Below are 15,184 nucleotides of genomic sequence, written 5' to 3'. Positions count from 1 at the left end.
GAGTCCCACTAAGGTTTACTGAGCCCCTGCCGGAGCTCCAGCTGTGCAGGGTCCTGGAATTGAACCTGCCTTTCAAAATGCCGGTGGGCTGAGCAGGGAAACGCTGGCAAGCTCCCTTTATAGGAGAAAAGAGTCTCCCTAAAAATGTTTCCCTCTGGCTGGCCCTGTTGAGCGGGTCCTTCTGGAATGTTCTTGTAGTTGTTCTTAGTGCCTCTTTAGTTGTGGAGAACTGAGGTCCACTCTTCGTTTATCTGCTCCTCTTTGGAGTCTTCTTGCATGAGATGACAGTCGAAAAATGCATCTGTGTATTATTCTGATTTTAAACGACCTCCTCCTCCTCCTCCTGTTCTAGCAAACGTGTTTGTTGAAGTTGACACACAGGTTTGTACGTCTTTGTGGAGTGTGGTAGCATAGCTCAGTGCGTCACATCAGGTAATGAGCATCTTCCTCTCCTAAACCTTAACCTCAGGGAAACCATAGTCTAGAATGACCTATCACGCACTCTGGAATATCTAGAGGAGTCCGCAGACTGTTCTTGGGATGGTGGCGGGAGGGGAGCCCTCAGAGCAGCCTCCTCTCCCACCAGGTGGCTGAAAGACCTGGAGGAGCTCAAGCACCGGCGGGTGAAGCTGCTGGGGGACTGTCTGCTGTGCGCGGCCTTCCTGAGCTATGAGGGCGCCTTCACCTGGGAGTTCCGGGACGAGATGGTCAATCAGGTGTGGCAGAGCGACATCCTGAGGCGGGAGATCCCCCTGAGCCAGCCTTTCCGACTAGAGAATCTGCTCACAGATGACGTTGAGATCAGCAGGTGTGGGGTGCCCCTGGGCTGGAGGGGATCAAGCTAGGGTCTGCCTGGGTGGGGACGGCAGCTTTCTGAGGAGGCTTGAGCAGCCTGAGGGTCAGTAGATGGGTTCTGGAAGGTTCATCCCATCTCCGTTCGCCATCGGGTCACAGTGTGGTGGGAGAGGTCAGTCTCCCTCTGGCCGTCCCTCTCAGGTGGGGCTCCCAGGGCCTGCCCCCCGACGAACTCTCCGTGCAGAATGGCATCCTCACCACCCGGGCCAGCCGCTTCCCCCTCTGCATCGACCCCCAGCAGCAGGCGCTCAACTGGATCAAGAGAAAGGAGGAGAGGAACAACCTGCGGGTAGGCCTGGTCCCTGGGCCCGCCCCGCCCCCGACCCAGGCCAAGTGAGACTCCGCCCCCCTGGCCTGATGTGGCTGCCCTCCGCTGCCCACCCGTGCGTTCCTGGGATGGGCCCTCAACACTCCCTCGCTGCTTTTTGGAGCCTGGGTGGGGTCGTGATCGCAGGTGGGGTGGGAGCAGCAGCTTGACCCAAGGTGGGACCCACACACCTCACCATTCACCCACGTAAAGGGTGCAGCCCGGCGGGCTTGGTGCGTTGACAGAGTTGCATGACAGTTTCTGGTCAGCCTTGGAAGACTTGTCACCATGAGAGAAAATGCTGCATCCCCTGGTGATGGTCCCGCTGAGCCCTCCCCTGCACTGGCCCCACCAGACCCTGGTGACCATGATGGTGTCTCCCTCTGTGGATTCGCCTCTCGTGCCCCTGTCGTGTGAGTGGCTCCTGCAGTACTGGCCTCCTGGTGTCCTGGAGGTTCCTCCATGTTGCCCCTGTGACAGTGCTTTGCCTGTCCCATGGCCGAGTCCCTCCACAGGGTGGACATGCTGTGTTGGTTTATCATCCATCCACTGAAAAGCCCTGGGCTGTTCTGCTTTGAGGCTCCTGAACAAGGTCGCTGCGCACGTTTGTGCCCAGGGATGAGTATCCTGGGTTCTCTGGGTGTGCACCCAGGACTAGGGTCCCCAGGCCCGACATGTCCTGCTGAACTCATGATCAAGTTAATGGCTTTCGGCTTTCCTGTGTCCTTATCTTTCTGGTCTTTGCTCCCTCCTGATTCTTCCTGCAGCCCCTGGCTCCTCCATTTCTGGGTGTAGTCACCCCCTTGCGCAGCGCTTGGCCTCACAGTTGGCAAGGGCAGGTGTGCGGCTCTCAGCTCCTGCCCCTGTCTTCTAGGTGGCGTCCTTCAACGACTCCGACTTTCTGAAACAGCTGGAGATGTCCATCAAGTATGGGACCCCTTTTCTTTTCCATGATGTGGATGAGTACATCGACCCTGTGATTGACAATGTCCTAGAAAAAAACATCAAGTACACGCAGGGGCGGCAGTTCATCATCCTGGGGGACAAGGAGGTCGACTACGACTCCAACTTCAGGCTCTACCTGAACACCAAGCTGGCCAACCCCAGGTACAGCCCATCGGTGTTTGGAAAGGCCATGGTCATCAACTACACCGGTAAGAGCAGACGGAGCCTGGTGAGGTTAGGGGGTTCCCGCTGAGACCAGTCCCCTCTAGGCCTTCCTGGGCTGCTCTTCGCTGGTGACCCTGGACAGTTCCTTCATAAGCACATCTTCAGGGTTAGCTCTCGGGTGGGCGACACCTGGAAGGCCCCAGGCCTTTGGGAGTCAGGTGTTCTCACCTGGAGGAGGAGAGGTGGCCTCTGTGCTGGGCGGGGAGCCATTGCGTCCTTGTGTCTCTGACCTGCCCTGGGCTCTCATGGGAGAGGTGCTGCAGGCCTGGAGCTGGGTGCAGATGTGAGGGCCACTCCCTGTCCCCACAGTCACACTGAAGGGCCTGGAGGACCAGCTGCTGAGCGTGCTGGTGGCCTTCGAGAGGCGTGAGCTGGAGGAGCAGCGGGAGCATCTCATCCAGGAGACGAGTGAGAACAAGAACCTGCTGAAGGACCTGGAGGACTCCCTCCTCCGGGAACTGGCCACCTCCACTGGGAACATGCTGGATAACGTGGAGCTGGTGCAGACCCTGGAGGACACCAAGTCCAAGGCCACGGAGGTGTGCGCCACTGGCCGTGGAGCGGGGGGTCCAAGCTGGGCGGGCTCTCAGCACTCAGCAGGCTCTGGCTCTGACTCTTCTGAGGATTTGGCTGATGAGGAGGGGCTCGTCTATCAGGGTGTGCTGCAGGGAGGGGGATCATGACGGTGCCCCAGGGACCCTCCAGTGGAGAGCGGGAGAAACCTGGCTTTACCTGGCCTGCGTCAAGAGCAGGGTCATCAGCTCAGAAAGCAGAAGAGTCGGGCAGGGCAGAGCCACCGTCCCTTCTTCTTCACCCCTGGACTGGTCTCCACTCTCTGCCAGCTTTGGCCTCACATGAGTGTGGCCTCATGTCCGCCCAGGTTTAAGTCCAGGGGCATAAGTGGGATCTTTTCCTGTTTCTGTCCTGAATGTCCTGAGAGTCACCAAACCACCCAAAACAACCCGGGGTGGAGTTGGGGTGGAGCCCTCCTGTGGAATGAAGGGGGCAGTGAGTCTCCAAGTGGAAGCCAGCAGCTGTAACCGGGGGCTCTAGTCGGCCATTCAATTACGAACGCCCACCAGGTCTCCTAGGAGAGAGGACACCCTGGGCCCCTGCGGGTTCCACAAGCACTGCATGGTCCTCTCTGCCGTCCCCTCCCCTGCCCTGCCCTGTCCTCTGGGTCTTCCTGGCTGTGTCCAGGATGACTTGGGCCTTTTCTCAGGTATCAGACAAGCTCAAGCTGGCGGAGAAGACAGCCCTGGACATTGACAGGCTGCGGGACGGCTACCGGCCGGCGGCCAGGAGGGGGGCCATCCTGTTCTTCGTGCTGTCCGAGATGGCGCTGGTGAACTCCATGTACCAGTACTCCCTGAGCGCCTTCCTGGAGGTCTTCAGGTTGTCCCTGAAGAAATCGCTGCCAGATTCTATCCTCATGAAGCGGCTCAAGAACATCATGGACACCTTGACCTTCAACATCTACAACTACGGCTGCACAGGTGAGCGAGGCCTCCCCCACTGCCCCGGGGCAGGTGTGCGGACACTTCACCTACCGAGACCTACTGAGGCCAGTGTCTGGAACAGCCCTTTAGAGAGCCGTGATTCATGCCCTAGGAGGAGTCCACAGTCTGTTTTGGATTCAGAGTTGTGTGGCCATGGCCGCTGTTTACTCCATCAGCCCAGAAATGAGACCCCTGCCCCTCGACACCCACTTCTCCCCTAACCCTGCTGCCCCTGACCTACCTTCTGAGCCCGTGGATTTGCTTCTGGTGGGCATTTCACATCAACAGAACACACTGGGTGGCTCTCCTTTCTTCACGGAGCACAGTTTCAGGGTGTGTCCACTTGGAAGTCCGTAGCGGGATCCACCCTTCCTGTGGCTGAATGCTTGTCCTCTTGTCTGGGTAGGGTGCATTTTGTGTCCGTTTGTTGGTGGATGGACATATGGGCTATTCGTGGTTTTTAGCTCTTAGGATAATGCTGCTGTGGAATTCACATTCACGTTTCTGTGTGAACCTGTGTGTGTGTTTGTTTGTGTGTTATGAGTGTCCCATGTTCTACCCTGAGCTGCACTCCCAGCCTGAACATGTGTTGAATTCTCTAGATTTTGTGTATACCTAGGAGTGGGAGTACTGGGTCACGTGGTAGCTCTGCTTAGCTTTTTAAGGAACTGCTAAACTCTTTTCCAAAGTGGCATTCCTGATTTTCACCTCCTAATTTTTAAAAACTTTTTGTCATGGAAAATTTTGAATCTAAAAAGTAGAATCATTTAAGGGTCCTCCCACACCCCCTCCAGCCAGGGCTGTTTTAACCCTCAGCTTCCTACTGGGACCATCGATCTGTGAGTATTTCAGCCTGTGTCTCTGGGACAGGTCGGCAGATGTTCTCTGTGAAGGGCCAGAGAGTCACCCCTCAGGCCCTGCAGGCCCAGGGTCCGCCCCGACTCCCGCATTTGCCCAGGTGGTTTAGAAGCACCCTTTGTGGCGTCTCTGCAGGGCTGTTCGAGAAGCACAAGTTACTCTTTTCCTTCAATATGACCATCAAGATAGAGCAAGCCGAGGGAAAAATCCCCCAGGAAGAATTGGATTTCTTTTTAAAAGGTAATTATTTGCCTGTCTTCATTTTTCCCAGTCTCTCCTCGGCAGCATGGCTCACAGGGCTCCTTGGTTATAACAGGTGCCATCACCACCCACTCGCTGCCTCTTAAATGCTCCTGCTGGTAACTCCGGCCTCTGAAGTGGCTGTGGCTCTATTCACAGCATCCGCCCTGCCTGGGGGTTGGGGGCGCAGCAGTACTGTTGTGCTGTTGGTGACAGGGACGCCCACCCTGCCTCCTTGGGAAGCAGACTTTCCCCCTAAGCCAGAGGAGCCCAGCTGCTGAGCTGCCTGCTGGGCATGGGCAGCACCAGGGCATTCGCTTCTCTTCTCATCTCAGGAAACATCTCCCTGGAGAAGAGCCAGAGGAAGAAGCCCTGCCCATGGCTGTCCGACCAGGGGTGGGAGGACGTCATTCTTCTATCAGAAATGTTTTCCAATAAGTTTGGGCAGCTTCCTGGTGACGTGGAGGATAATATCACCCTCTGGAAGGAGGTGAGCCCACATCTTCTCTCCCCTTTTCCACCTGCCAGCAACCTCCAGCTAACCATACCTGCCCCTTGGGAGTGAGAATTTCCTTTGAAAACCCCATTCAGAGTGTAGTCCATGCCCGCTCACTCCAGGGTGAAATTCTCCTTTGTTCAATTCAGTTAGCTGGGTAGAAGGACCATCCATCCATCTGCCGTCCATCTGTCTGTCCATTCATCCGTCCATCCATTTGTCCATCTGTCCATCCACCCATCCCTCCATCCATCCATTCTGCTGTCCATCCACCCATTCCTCCATCCATCCATTTCTCCATCCACCCACCCATCCCTCCCTCCATCCATCCATCTGTCCATCCAGGAGACACTTACTGAGCATCTGCCAGGTACCGCATCCCTGGATGGGCACCAGGAAAACCACAGGGAAGGAAACCTGGTTCCTCCCTTTCTGATGTTCACAGTTCTGATTTAGAAAATTAAAGCTCAAGATGGGATGTGGTGGCCTGGGTTGTGGCTCATTGGTAGAGCACTCGCCTAGCCACATGCAAGGCCCTGGGTTCGATCCTCAGCGCCACATAAAAATAAATAAAATAAAGGTATTGGGTCCAACTACAACTAAAAAATTTTAAAAAAAAGATGTGGCCCTCTCATGGTAATGGTGGCCTACGTCATTTCTGAGTTGATGTCATAATGATTTTTTTTTCCTTGCTTTTCCCAGTGGTACGACTTGGACTCGCTAGAGCAGTTCCCATTTCCCTTGAATTACGATAAACGCATCACTCCTTTCCAGAGGTTGCTTATTCTGCGCTGTTTCCGTGTGGACCGGGTGTATCGGGCGGTGACAGACTATGTGACCATAATCATGGGGGAGAAGTAAGTGTGTCTTCTGTTTCTGTGGTCCTTCCTGTGGCTGGGATGTCTGGTATCGCCTCCACCTGGACTCCCAGGAAGCAGAGAACTGTGAGCCTGGTCTGTGCGCAGTGGCTGAGGGTCTTGCCAGGACAAACACCGCTGTACTCTTCACTTCTGATTTTCCAGTAGCCACACTTGGACAGAAACAGATGAAATTTTGATATTTTATTTTTAATTAATGACTAACGACATATGAGTAGTACGCATAACTGAATATATTAAAGCATTAACTTTTCATGTAATCAATATAAACCTCATTGAGATTTTTATAGGCTTGAGGGGGGCATTTAGTCTTCAAAATCCTGGGTGAACTTGCCACAGCACATGTCAGGGGATAGCTACCTTCTAGGTGCTCAGGGGCCAACGCACCTGGTGGCACCATACTAGACAAACAGCTCCAAGCTGAGCGTGGCGCCAGACAGATCCCTCCAGGTTGCAGGTGTAGCTGTGCCCTTGTGTCCCACGGGCTGTGGGAATGAGGGATGAGGTGGGGTTGGGGGCGCTGGGGCAAACTGGAGTCAAGTCCGGGCCACAGGGGCAGCTGCCCTGAGCTCCTGTCCATAGCAGGTGGCAATGGGGCTGAGTGATTTGAACCTTTAAATCTCTGAAAGGAGCTAGAAATTCAGATTTTTTTTAAACATGAATCTCCCCTTCTTTCTGTGTTGGCAAATCACTATTTTGAATTGCTGTAACAAAATACTAGATGCTGGGTAATGTACAAAGAACAGAGATTGATTTGGCTCTGGGGTCTGGAAAGTCCAAATGGCATCGCATCTGCATCTTGCAGCAGCCCCTTTGACTGTGTCACGACGAGAGACAGGCAGGAGGGGACCCAGCCACATGGTAATGGACCCAAGCATATGGGGGACCTCACTTTACAACAGGCCCTCTTGTGAGAAGTGCCTGGTTCCTGCAAGGAGAACTATGTTCACCCCCTCCAAAGGTGGTACCCGTGACCTGACCTCCTGGAAGGAGCTCCCACCTCTTGAGCATCCACAGCCTCAAAATAACGTCACACTGGGGGCCAAGCTTCTAGCACGTGAACCTTTAGGGGAGAGACTGTATCCAAACCATATAGCAGCAACTAATTAAAAAAAAAAAAATAAGCCATCCAGATGTGGGCCTGCCTGTGGAACTGTTGACCGCAGTCTTGGGTTTTGTGCCAGGGGCACGTGTACCTGGAAGGCAGGGCAGGGCACCCAGACATGCACATGCCCTGTGCTAATGGGAGCCGGGGAAGCCCCTGTCCCCAGTTAACCATCCACCATGGAGACGCTTGTGAAAACTAGATTCTCAAACCAGGACCATGCAATAGTCAGAAGTTCTGGACTCTGGGAGAGATGGCACTGATCAGATGGGTGAACCCTGGCCCTGGGCTGCCCTCCGGGAGGGTTTTTCAATTTTGTTTCTTTCCCCAGGTATGTGCAGCCCCCGATGATCAGCTTTGAAGGCATTTTTGAGCAGAGCACGCCCATGTCGCCCATTGTGTTTATCCTGAGTCCTGGCTCCGACCCTGCCAGCGACCTCATGAAACTAGCCGAGAGGACTGGTTTTGGAGGAAACCGCCTCAAATTTCTCGCAATGGGTCAAGGTCAAGAAAAGGTAATCTGTGGTTGGAAGGGACAAGGGCAGTTTAGGTGAGATCCTGGCCTCCTTTAGAGATGTAAGCTGAGATGTAAGCTGAGAGCCCCCTCTGCACCTGGGTTGATGGTTTCCCACCCAGGGCAGAGAAGGAGTGCTGGAAGGTGACCACATGAATAGCTGGAATCCCGCCTCCTTAAGAGACCCTGCCCTCCGCTGTTGTCAGAGCCTTCTCACACTCATTCTCTCCCTGGATCCCTGCCATGACCCCTGGGGATCAGGATTGTTGTGATGCCTGGCTAAGGAAGTGGGTGAGGGGTGCCGCACCCAGGACCGCGCTGGGCAGGATGGAACAGGGGCATGGCTGCCAGTCCTCGGGGCCTTGAGCTTGCTTTGCCTCAGTCTTTGCTGGGTCCTGTACCACATCACACCCAGTTAGAACTTGCCCCACAAGTGCAGTGCAGCATGGGACGGAGCTGGACGGTGAGCATGGTGGTCACACATGAGGTCCCAGCTCTGCTGTGGTCTGTCTGCGAGGCTCTGGCAAATGTTTCTGCTGCTGGCAGCCCTTGTGAGGTGACAGTGTCAGGAGCCGTGGGCGCCACCCACCAATGGAAGCGATTTTAAAGTCAGCCATCACGTCAGTTTGAAGTCATTTCAAAAACCAAGATTTTATTGAGTGGGGGGCTTGCTTTCCCTCTGAACTCCTCCTGGGAGGCTCTGGGGTTGTTCTCTACTCAGGGCCCTGCCCATCTTGGCGGGTGGTGGAGCTTGGTGCCCGCTCAGGGAGTTCCAGGTGCAGCTGTGTGGGAAGCTGGTGCTCTGGGGCCGGGGAGGTCATGAGGGCCGGACGGGCTGTGGCTGCAGGAAACCCCAAGGAGATAGAGTCTCCAACAGCTGCTCTGGTATCGCTGGCTCCGCTGTCCTCTGTGGAGTGGGCACCCCTTGCCTGTGGGCAGAGTTGGTGGCTCTGGGACGCCCACGCTCCCCTCCCGCTCCCTCCGTGCAGGTGGCCCTGCAGCTGCTGGAGACAGCGGTGGCTCGTGGGCAGTGGCTGATGCTGCAGAACTGCCACCTTCTGGTCAAGTGGCTGAAAGAGCTGGAGAAGTCCCTGGAGAGGATCACCAAGCCCCACCCAGACTTCCGCTTGTGGCTCACCACTGACCCCACCAGGGACTTCCCCATTGGGATCCTGCAGAAGTCCTTAAAGGTCTGCAGGACAGGCAGAGAGAGGGCTGCCCGTCTGCTGGGGGGTGCTTGGGTGCCCCATCTCTGGCCCCATCTCTGCCTCTCCAGAGGAAGTGCTGGAGGTGGGGCTTGTGACCTGCCTCCCTGACCCACCCTGCAAGTGCTCTGGTGGTGTCTGGTGGCTGTCACGAGCCTCACGTGTCCTGAAGCTCCCCTGTATCTCTGAGGACAGACCATGGCAGCCTGCAGGGCCCAGCAGTGGCGGGAGGTCTCGGTGGTTTATGCACCTGGTGGATTTATTCTCAGGGAGGTCTCGTCATCTCCCTTCCTGGGGCAGGTGGAGGGAAGACCTAACTTTCATTCTGACAGCTGAGGATCTGGGTTTCGGGGGGAGTGGGGTGGGCTTCTCCGCCAGCTCCTGTCCTGCACCTTCTCTGCCTGTGCCCTGGACGAGGGACTTGCTGTGAGGGGAGGAGGACAAGCCATGACCTCTGGCTTGCCCCCTCTTCAGAGCTGCGTCCACGGGTCCATGGCTTCCATCTAGGTCTGCCTCCTCGTCCTTTCTGCAGGTTGTCACGGAGCCACCCAATGGGCTCAAACTGAACATGCGGGCAACCTACTTCAAGATCTCACCCGAGATGCTGGAGCAGTGCCCGCACACGGCCTTCAAGCCCCTGGTCTACGTGCTGGCCTTCTTCCACGCCGTGGTGCAGGAGAGGAGGAAGTTCGGGAAGATCGGCTGGAACGTGTCCTACGACTTCAACGAGTCCGACTTCCAGGCAAGCGTGCGGGGCTGCGGCTCCTGCCCCTGTTCCCGGGCTGGCCCACGCGGGCTGTTCAGCCGTCTGGGCTCGGTTCGAGGCCTTGTTAGTTTACTGTGACCGCCTGTTCCTTTTCTCTCAAGGTCTGCATGGAAATTCTGAACACGTACTTAACAAAAGCCTTCCAGCAGCAGGACCCTCGGATCCCCTGGGGCAGCCTCAAGTACCTGATCGGGGAGGTAGGAGCTCCTGGGGAAGCAGCCCCTGTGCGTGGCCGGGAAGCCCTGGATAATCCCTTCCTGCTTCTGTTCCCCTCCCCTAAGGTCCTGGTGAAATACCCCCACTCGCCACCAAGCTGTTCTGTCTTCGGTGACCTGCAGTCACGTGGGGGTTTCCTGAGCTAGATTCATGGCCCGGGGCTCATGCCAGGCTTCCTCAAGGTGTCAGCAGTGCTCTGCTAGCCACACCTGGGCACAGCACGGGCACCTTCGTCCTGGGCTCTGGGCTCTGGAAACCATGGCCCTCCAGGAGTGGCTGGGAAGCTGTCTTGGTGGCCTATACTTGGTTCAGACAGTGGCCCCAATGCTGAAGACACAGTGGCTGCTTTCTTTTTTTTCCCTGTTTGTCTGATGTGCGTTGGGGACTCTGTCAGGGACATACTGGTCCAGCCCTTCCCGAGGATGCTCCTCACTTTGGTCTCTGCCCTTGGGAAGTCAGGGGGGTACTGCACGTCTTGCAGACAAACCCTCTGCACCCATGGGCTGGAGCTGCACAGGGGCTGAGCTGGCAGGAGACTCACGGGGCCGAGTGGGTCTTCACTGTGGCAAGCCAGTGGCCCCTGGAGCCAGGAGCCCAGGTGCAGCAGTGGGGTGTGCATCCCCCAAGCTCACGGGCTCTGGCCGCAGGTCATGTATGGAGGACGCGCCATCGACAGCTTCGACCGCCGCATTCTGACCACCTACATGGACGAGTACCTGGGAGACTTCATTTTTGACACTTTCCAGCCCTTCCACTTCTTCCGGAACAAGGAGGTGGACTACAAAATCCCTATTGGTGATGTGAAGGATAAATTTGTTGGTGAGATTTCTCAGATATGAAAGCTATTTTTAAAGCTTTTTGGGGAGACCCTAAATTCCAACTTGTCTTTCCTAAGGTCGTCTTGGTGGCTTTTCTGATCAGGACAGGGGTGGGGCATCCTGGTTGGTCAGGTGGGGTCTGTTCAGCCTGCTAGGAGCCCAGAGGGCTTTTCCTAGTCTGCAGAGGCAGTCACTGATTCCACCCGGAAGGACATAGCGGCCCTGGGAAGCTCACAGCTCATTTCTGTAACAGAGAACTGCTGTGCATGCTGGTTTGGGATTTTTATTTAAAAACACATGGCCCACTCAGTCGTGGAAATTAGTCTTGCTCGTCTGGGAACTTGGGTGCTGTGGGCCCTTGGGAACAAGGGCAGGTGACAGTACAGCCTCCGTTCTCTGGGGTTCCAGAAGCCATCGAGGCGCTCCCGCTTGCCAACACACCTGAGGTGTTTGGCCTTCATTCCAACGCCGAGATTGGGTATTACACACAGGCAGCTCGGGACATGTGGGCCCACCTGCTGGAGCTGCAGCCACAGACGGGTAAGTGAGCTCTGGGGGCTCCTTAACTTGGTCAGGGCCTGGGCGTCTGCTCGGGGCTCCTGGTTGGTTTTTTTAGCTTCCCCACATGGCTGATGCCTTCCCAAGAACTAAGGGGCTTGGGACGTGCCTTCCTCCACCCAGATGGCTCGCTTTCCTAAACTTGTCCTGGTTTTTAGGGGAATCCAGCAGTGGCATCAGCCGCGATGATTACATCAGCCAGGTGGCCAAGGACATCCAAAACAAGATGCCCAAGGTGTTCGACTTGGACCAGATCCGGAAGTACCTGGGTGTAGGGATCACGCCCACCACGGTGGTGCTCTTGCAGGAGCTGGGGCGCTTCAACAAGCTCGTGACACGGATGAGCAAGTCTCTGGCGGAGCTTCAGAGGGTGAGCGCTGCTCCCTGTGTGCCCAGCTGTTGGCCTGCAGCTCCTGCATCTCTGCTGCAGTCTGCCTGTTGCTCTCGATTCCACAACAGGCCCTGGCTGGAGAGGTCGGAATGAGCAATGAGCTAGATGATGTCGCCAGGTCTCTTTTTATTGGGCATATCCCTAATATCTGGAGGAAGCTGGCCCCGGACACCTTGAAGTCCCTGGGGAACTGGATGATCTATTTCCTGCGGCGGTTCAGCCAGTACACGCTGTGGGTAAGTGGGAGCCACCCTGCCTCCCTCAGCCGCCTCCCCGCCCTTGTCCCCAGAAGCAACCTCTGCAGGAGTTAATATTGCCATAGGAATGTCCTTGGGTCCCACAAGCACGTGGGGCTCTTTTCCTGCGTCGTCTTTGACTCTGAAGCATCCCATGCTCACTTGGGCACCCCGACTTGGGTGAGCCTCGAGCCTCGTTCTGGCCCAGCACACCCTAATCCCACTGGCTCTTTTTGGGAACTGAGGCATCATGCCTCACAGATATTTGGCATCCACTCTCCTTCCGATGGGCATCAAGGTGGTCACTTCCCGTGTTTCTGGTGGTGTGTTTGTGCAACATGCTGGCACGCACGTCTGTGGATGCTCACACCAGTGTATTCACGAGTCCATTCCAGCGGGGGAAGGGTTGAGGACTGTGCCTTCAGGTTTTGGTGGTCAGGAGGTTTTCTAGAGGAGGGGAAGCCCCCCATATTTTGGGTCTCTGCCTCCCTGACAGGTGAAAACTGCTGTGGATTGTCTTGTTCTGCATTTCTCTAGCTGTGGTGGGCTGAGTGTATCTTACGAGTTTCTGCACAGTCTGCGTTTATTTTTCTTGGGCTGTGTTTTGGTTCTCAGTTGTGCTGTTCCTGAGGACTCCATCTTTTCCACTGGTGCTGAAGGGCTCTTTGTGGATCAGAGGAGTTGGCCTCTGGGCGCCAGGTTGTACATGCTCCTCCAGCTCATCCAGAGCCTTTCGACTTTGACTGTGGCACCCTTTCCACAGAAGAGTTTTAGGTTTTCATGTGGTCAAACATCAGTGGCCTGTAATGGTGCCTGGGCTTGGGGCTCCCCACCTGAAGATGATGAGAACCTTACTGGAGATTGATTGGGTCCTTCTGTGGCTATGTTTGAACCCACCTGGAACGTGACGGTCCAGCTCCTTTCCCCAGTGGGCCACCAAAGCCAGCACCATCAATTTGCTGCCAAGGTGGAATACATCTTTTATCTTGTGCTGACCCTCCATGACCAGCTCTGACCCTGGCGTCTGACAGTGGCCCTGGCTCCTACCACTTGCCTGCCTCTCTCCAGGTCAATGAGGGTGAGCCTCCTGTGATGTGGCTGTCAGGGCTGCAAATCCCAGAGTCCTACCTCACAGCCCTGGTGCAGGCCACCTGCCGGAAGAACGGCTGGCCGCTGGACCGGTCCACCCTGTTCACACAAGTGACCAAGTTCCAAGATGCAGAAGAGGTGAATGAGCGGGCAGGACAAGGTACGGTTGGCTTGTTAGGGAGTCTTGGCCTCTTATTTGGGGTTTCTCCCCCAGAGCCACCCAGAATTCAAAGGGCAGTTGCAGTATGGGGCACGATGGGCTGGCCATGTTTAAAAATCGCTGTGTCCGTGTGCCCTTTCCTGCTGCCCAGGAGGCCAGTACCTGTGTCCCTGAGAGCCCTGGAGCTAATGTCAGGGGAGGCCTGGGTGCGATGCTAGCCTGTGGGAAATGAGCTCCTAGGTCAGAATTAGTTCTTGCAAAGGTCACTGGGTGGCTTCCCTATAAACCTCCAGGGGCCAGGGACGGGGGGAGCCAGAGGGCAGCATGGGCTAACTGTTGGAACCATTATATTATACCATGATTTCAGATCCCTAAGACATTGAGTACTGCTATGAAAATAATAGCTGAAATCACATTTCCCTGGGGCCTTGGCCAGAGGCCATTTAACTGCAAGGAGTGAACCCCCCTTGCCGCTTCATGAGAGGGGTTTAAGGTGCAGCTCCTAGGTGGCAGCGGCAGAAGCCCAGCCAGGGCTCAGAGGCAAGGCACGTGTCTGGCTGCCACTCTCTGGGGCTAAAGGATTGTCTTCTTCATGTGCCTGTCACCCCAGAGAGCACTTTCTCTGTGGCTCCCTAGCCGCTGTGGCTCACCAGGAGCTGGGTTGCCAGCTCTGACCTGGTGCTACTCAACTCTGCAGCTTGAGCACCCATGGTGGTCTGAGGCTGCGCGCCCACCCTGTGCCCACTCCTTTGTGGACCACTGTTCCTCTTACAAAGGCAGGCAGGCAGGGCAGAGGTGATGGAGAAAGGCCTGGCTGTGTTCCAGGCATGTGTGAGGAGGCGGGGCAGAGGTTGTGTGCCTGTTCCACCCGCGTGACCACTGGAGTGGCCACTGGCAGGGTGGCGGAGGCCTCCTTGTTTATCTGGGCCTGTCCCTACTGTCTCCAGGGTGCTTTGTCTCGGGACTATACCTAGAAGGTGCTGACTGGGACATAGAAAGGGGATGTCTGATCAAGAGCAAACCCAAGGTGCTGGTTGTGGACCTGCCCATCCTGAAGATCATCCCCATTGAGGTGCACCGCTTGAAGCTGCAGGTGAAGCCTTCCTACCTCTCCAGCACCTTCCCTTCTGTCCTGGGGGTAGATGAGGTGCTTTCCACTGTCAGGCCTTTGGAAACCTCTGTGGGGTTGGGGAAGCCTTGGGGACCTGATAATAGCCACGGGCACAGGTGTCAGGCTGCAGTTCAGACCTGAGGTGTGGGGACTCCTTCCTCCCTTCCTGTGAAATTCTGCAGACACTGAGGCAGGAAGTAGTTGCATCTGGTTGGGCTGCAAGAGCCCCTATGTGGCCTGGGCCAGGTCCCAGCTTTGAACCTCTCTCCAGCCCTGAGCTTCCTCCTCCACGACTGCTCACCTGCCCTTCCCTTGCAGAACACCTTCCGGACGCCCGTCTACACCACCTCCATGAGAAGGAACGCCATGGGGGTCGGCCTGGTCTTCGAGGCCGACCTCTTTACCACCAGGCACATTTCTCACTGGGTGCTGCAGGGGGTCTGCCTCACCCTGAATAGCGACTAACCCTGGGGTGAAGGAAACCAGGGCAATGCGTGAGTTCTAGTCTTGAGTGTTGCTGCTCCCTGAAGAGCCCTCAGTCCTGTCGTTCCTTGGGGGGCCTTGGGGGCAGGGAGGATGACCCTGATTTTCCTTTCATTTAAAATCAGTATTTGAATCTTTTTCCATTAAATTAACTCAATGGTTGTATTTTTTAAATTGCTTTTAAAAAATATATACATATTTGTTTTTAGTTGCCAGTGGACCTTTATTT

General features: G+C 55.8%; 1 protein-coding gene across 1 annotated transcript in view; it reads left to right on the top strand.

Annotated features, from left to right (window-relative positions):
- Positions 1 to 15,163, top strand: part of Dnah10 (dynein axonemal heavy chain 10) — a 114,523-nt gene extending 99,360 nt beyond the window's left edge. The window contains exons 61-79 of the mRNA XM_034636786.2: positions 587 to 808; positions 997 to 1,144; positions 2,037 to 2,316; positions 2,642 to 2,871; positions 3,555 to 3,828; positions 4,825 to 4,929; positions 5,265 to 5,419; positions 6,128 to 6,282; positions 7,740 to 7,923; positions 8,912 to 9,112; positions 9,660 to 9,869; positions 9,995 to 10,090; positions 10,757 to 10,928; positions 11,336 to 11,467; positions 11,644 to 11,855; positions 11,945 to 12,112; positions 13,181 to 13,361; positions 14,309 to 14,454; positions 14,791 to 15,163. Coding sequence (XP_034492677.2) covers positions 587 to 808; positions 997 to 1,144; positions 2,037 to 2,316; positions 2,642 to 2,871; positions 3,555 to 3,828; positions 4,825 to 4,929; positions 5,265 to 5,419; positions 6,128 to 6,282; positions 7,740 to 7,923; positions 8,912 to 9,112; positions 9,660 to 9,869; positions 9,995 to 10,090; positions 10,757 to 10,928; positions 11,336 to 11,467; positions 11,644 to 11,855; positions 11,945 to 12,112; positions 13,181 to 13,361; positions 14,309 to 14,454; positions 14,791 to 14,937 — 3,418 coding nt within the window. The 3' untranslated portion in view covers positions 14,938 to 15,163. The remainder of the gene's footprint in view (positions 1 to 586; positions 809 to 996; positions 1,145 to 2,036; positions 2,317 to 2,641; positions 2,872 to 3,554; positions 3,829 to 4,824; positions 4,930 to 5,264; positions 5,420 to 6,127; positions 6,283 to 7,739; positions 7,924 to 8,911; positions 9,113 to 9,659; positions 9,870 to 9,994; positions 10,091 to 10,756; positions 10,929 to 11,335; positions 11,468 to 11,643; positions 11,856 to 11,944; positions 12,113 to 13,180; positions 13,362 to 14,308; positions 14,455 to 14,790) is intronic.
- Positions 15,164 to 15,184: the final 21 nt, after the last annotated feature.

Source organism: Marmota flaviventris, chromosome 1 (assembly GCF_047511675.1).
Source record: "Marmota flaviventris isolate mMarFla1 chromosome 1, mMarFla1.hap1, whole genome shotgun sequence".
Lineage (NCBI taxonomy): Eukaryota > Metazoa > Chordata > Mammalia > Rodentia > Sciuridae > Marmota > Marmota flaviventris.
Note: the sequence above shows the minus strand (reverse complement) of the source record. Positions and strands in the feature narration are given on the sequence as shown.